The 3,651-nt window shown below is 47.8% G+C and overlaps 1 protein-coding gene across 1 annotated transcript in view; it reads left to right on the top strand.

The window, feature by feature from the left end:
- Positions 1-3,651, top strand: part of EDC3 (enhancer of mRNA decapping 3) — a 23,400-nt gene that overhangs the window by 17,648 nt on the left and 2,101 nt on the right. The window contains exons 4-5 of the mRNA XM_010178446.2: positions 1,740-1,893; positions 3,377-3,594. Coding sequence (XP_010176748.1) covers positions 1,740-1,893; positions 3,377-3,594 — 372 coding nt within the window. The remainder of the gene's footprint in view (positions 1-1,739; positions 1,894-3,376; positions 3,595-3,651) is intronic.

The raw sequence follows: 3,651 nt of genomic DNA, 5'->3' as shown, positions 1-3,651 counted from the left end.
CACAGGCAGTCTGAGCCCTGCTGTGCCGTTCGGCGCTGGGCTGCGGTGAGCACCCAGGTGGCTGCAGTCGCCCCAAGTTCAGAGGCAGAGTGGCTGATGGGAGCGCGAGGGTGAGTCCAGGCTGTTGGACGTTGAGCACCACAGAAGCAGAGTGTGCTGATGGAAGGACCGAGCTCATGCTTTGGCTCAATGTTTGGCATCGTGTCTGAGCTATAGCAGGCATCTGTCTGAGTCCTGGACCTTTCTGGAGCCATTGTGCCTGACTGCTGTGCACCTCATCTGCCTGTCCCAGAGTGGGAGCTCACAGTAAAGTCACAGAGCCCTTGCTCAGCCAGACTCTGATGGGATTGCTTGTTTAACTCGGAGCAGTGATAATGATGTGAACAGAAGGAGCCGAGAGCTTTTGTTGCCAGCAGCTATGCTCCAGCTATGTGGCCATCCCATACAAGCTGGGAGACAGTTAAAGACATCCAGGAGGATGTTTCAAGGAAAAATAGTGTGTGTTTCTCATTCCACATAGGTGCAAATCTCAGACACATAGCAAAGGGACTTGGATATCAGAATTATTTTGGAGAAAAGTGAGAATAAAGAGGTTGATTTCTCTGGCTGAAGATATTCAGGGTTATCTGGCTGGCTGCTGCAGCAGTTTTCTCACCTGTCACTTACATTTTGTGCTTCTCTCTCCATCTACCATAAATAATTATTTTCAGTTTCCGTGTCCTCTGCTATTCAGCACACCACTGAAAAATGACCGTGGCTCCCCTCAGAGCAAGCTACCTTTTGGTGGCAAGGAATCCTCTGTATTCATTTGCAGGAGAGTTTACAGATGTTACTGCAGGGTTTATTTCTGTGAAGTCAGTGCCAGTTTGGCCTGCTTGGAGGAGGAAAGGATAAAGAATCAGCCAGAACAGTTACTCAGGCTTGTGTTTCTCTTACCTGCTGATTCTCGCTGTAGGAGCGAGTGGGAAGGATTGTGTTGCTGCCTACTGCAGCTGCTGTTCTCAGCCCTTAACAAACCCTCTCTCATTTGTTTTCCCTTGATCCACATGCTGGAGCATTTCCTGGCTTGCAGACCAGGCTGTCAGAAACGTCTGAGAAGTATTTTTCTGTAGACTTTATTCTCTCAGCTGCATCGTTCCTTTGCTGCTTCAGTGTATCGTGATTCAGCTTTTGTGTCCAAAGCCAGCCCTTCTGGCATGGCACAGCTCAGGTGGTGGGGACACCTACTTTGCAAATGTGGGATGTCTTGTTTTGCTGTGATAAGTGGGTTAGGGGCTGGGAGTTTGGGGCTGATCACTACCAGTGTCAGGAAGCATAACGCATCTAAGCTTTTTGGGTGGGAAATGTGGTTCACAGCTTCTCTCCTGACTTTTTCACAGTGATTAGGAACACTTCTAGCTGTCTGGGCATGGGTGTGAGGTAAGGCACTGGTGGCCTGGAGACCATTCTCAGTCCATGTGTTGGTAAAATTGCCAGCTGCCTGCTGAATTCTTGTGGAAACGTATTATTTCAAGCCCAGCAGTTGTGTTTAGCTGTCTTTGAGTGAAGCAAAGAGAGTAGGCTGACTCTGATGCACTAGTCTCGGAAGGAAGCAGGCCCTTGGTAACAGCTAATAAGCCTTTTCACTGTCATTAATTCCAAGTGTTGTTACATAAAACCTTACCAATCTGCAGCATTCTGTAAAAGTCTCTGATTATACCTGTTTCTATCTTCTTCCCTCCTCTCTCTTTGCACCCTAGACTCTGGGCTGGTCGTTCCAAGCGTGTCTTACGAGCTTCACAAAAAGCTGCTCTCAGTTGCTGAGAAGCACGGTCTGACTCTGGAGCGGAGGCTGGAGATGACAGGAGTGTGTGCGAGTCAGATGGCCCTGAGCCTCCTTGGAGGACCCAACAGGTAAAGCTTTTCCCTTTCACTCTGCTGTGGGTTTGTCCCCTTGAAGCAGAGCTCAGCTTATCTTGTTCTGCTAAGTAGGGGTGAGGTAAGAGAAGCTGCAAGGTTACTGTTGAGGTCAGTGTTAACGTGGATGCCTGCTGCCACTCGTGCTAGTGCTGCAGCTGGAAGCAGCTGTCGCCTCTGCCTTGCTTCAGAAAGAAAAAACTCATCCCAATGCCATGCAGGCCTGGGTTGTAGCTCATGTATCAGCCTGTTTCCAAATAATCATAAAAATAAGTGTGAGGCTCAGGCTCCTGGAGTGGGAGGAAGACTTACAGTAGGTTTCCATGGCCACAGTTTTTTTCTCCTCTTTAGAAAAGGGCTGGCTCACTGACTTACAAAGGGATTCTTTTTGGCTCCTGTGTCGCAGCAGCAGAAGTATCTCTTGAGTCAAAGACAAAACAGACAGAGTTGAGATTTTTCTCTCCACTTACTGGGAATTTTTTCAAGGAACCGAGCTTTCCACAGGTGTAGCCCAAGGCAGATTAAACCATTGCAGAATATCCAGTGAGCTAGTCCTTTTTACAAATAAGCAAACCTTTGTATTTTTTTACCTCTCCACCTAAACTGAGAAGGTCCTGCTCATTTGGAGGGCCCGATTTACTTGCAGGTTTGAAAGTGCACTTACTGCTCTTTGCATGAGTCTACGTGCTGACTCTTTTGAAGAGGCCTGCTCTGTGCCTGTGCTTACCATAGCTGTTGATGTGGGCAGACAACTACACATGTATTTTTATGCTGTTGATAGCTGCTCCAAATTATTTGCTCTTGAAATGGAAGGTAAGCCTTAAGTCTCCATCTGTTTATTTGGTAGTACTTTACCAGGGCCTGATCATTTGATTGAGAGCATTAAGTGATGACATACCAGGCAGTGCTGGCCCTATCAGCTGAAAATCCTGCTGTAAGCCACCCTTGATGGCTTGCAGGCCATTTAAATAGACCAACTTTATTTTGCAGTTGATGAGGCTTAGGGAGTAGAAATTATTTTTCTTCTTTCTTAAACTGTGGCTCTGCTGATGGGATAACTCACCACATATCTGTGAGGTTGTATAGTTAGCTTTCTTCTAAAATCAGAGAGGCAGGAGAAAAAAAAAAAGTCTCCTGAAAGTAAAATTGCATTGACATCAGGCTTGCTACATGAGCAGTGAAAATGCCCCCTGCTTTGAAAGTACAAGTTGGCTTCATGAACCAGGATAGACTGGGACCTTGTGCTCTCTGCTGCGGGTGCAAGGACGGCTTGAAGGGAATCTGCAAGCAGAGCAGCTCCGTAGTGTCAGCACTACAAAAGGATGTGGGTTCCTTCTTCGGAAGCAGCAGAAGATTTGCAAAAACACCTGTCAATTTGCATTTTACCGATTCTTTTTTTTTTTTTTTCCCCCCCCCTCTTGCAGGAAGAAGGTGAGAGATTGTTGGGTTTATTAACAATCCCCTTTTGTCTGCGTTTTAGGCTGAATCCCAAGAACGTGCACCAGCGGCCCACGGTAGCCCTGCTGTGCGGCCCCCACGTGAAGGGGGCCCAAGGGATCAGCTGCGGACGGCATCTCTCCAACCATGACGTCCATGTCATCCTTTTCCTGCCCAACTTTGTCAAGATGCTGGAATCCATCACCAACGAGCTGAACCTTTTCAGCAAGACGCAAGGTCAGCAGGTGTCCAGTGTCAAAGGTGAGTGAGTGAGGGAGGGAGGAGGAGATCTGCTCTCCACCACCCTTGTGCCTTGCA

This window comes from Antrostomus carolinensis, unplaced genomic scaffold, assembly GCF_000700745.2.
Source record: "Antrostomus carolinensis isolate BGI_N321 unplaced genomic scaffold, ASM70074v2 scaffold38851, whole genome shotgun sequence".
NCBI classification, from domain to species: Eukaryota; Metazoa; Chordata; class Aves; order Caprimulgiformes; family Caprimulgidae; genus Antrostomus; species Antrostomus carolinensis.
This window is presented reverse-complemented; position numbering and strand designations above follow the sequence as displayed.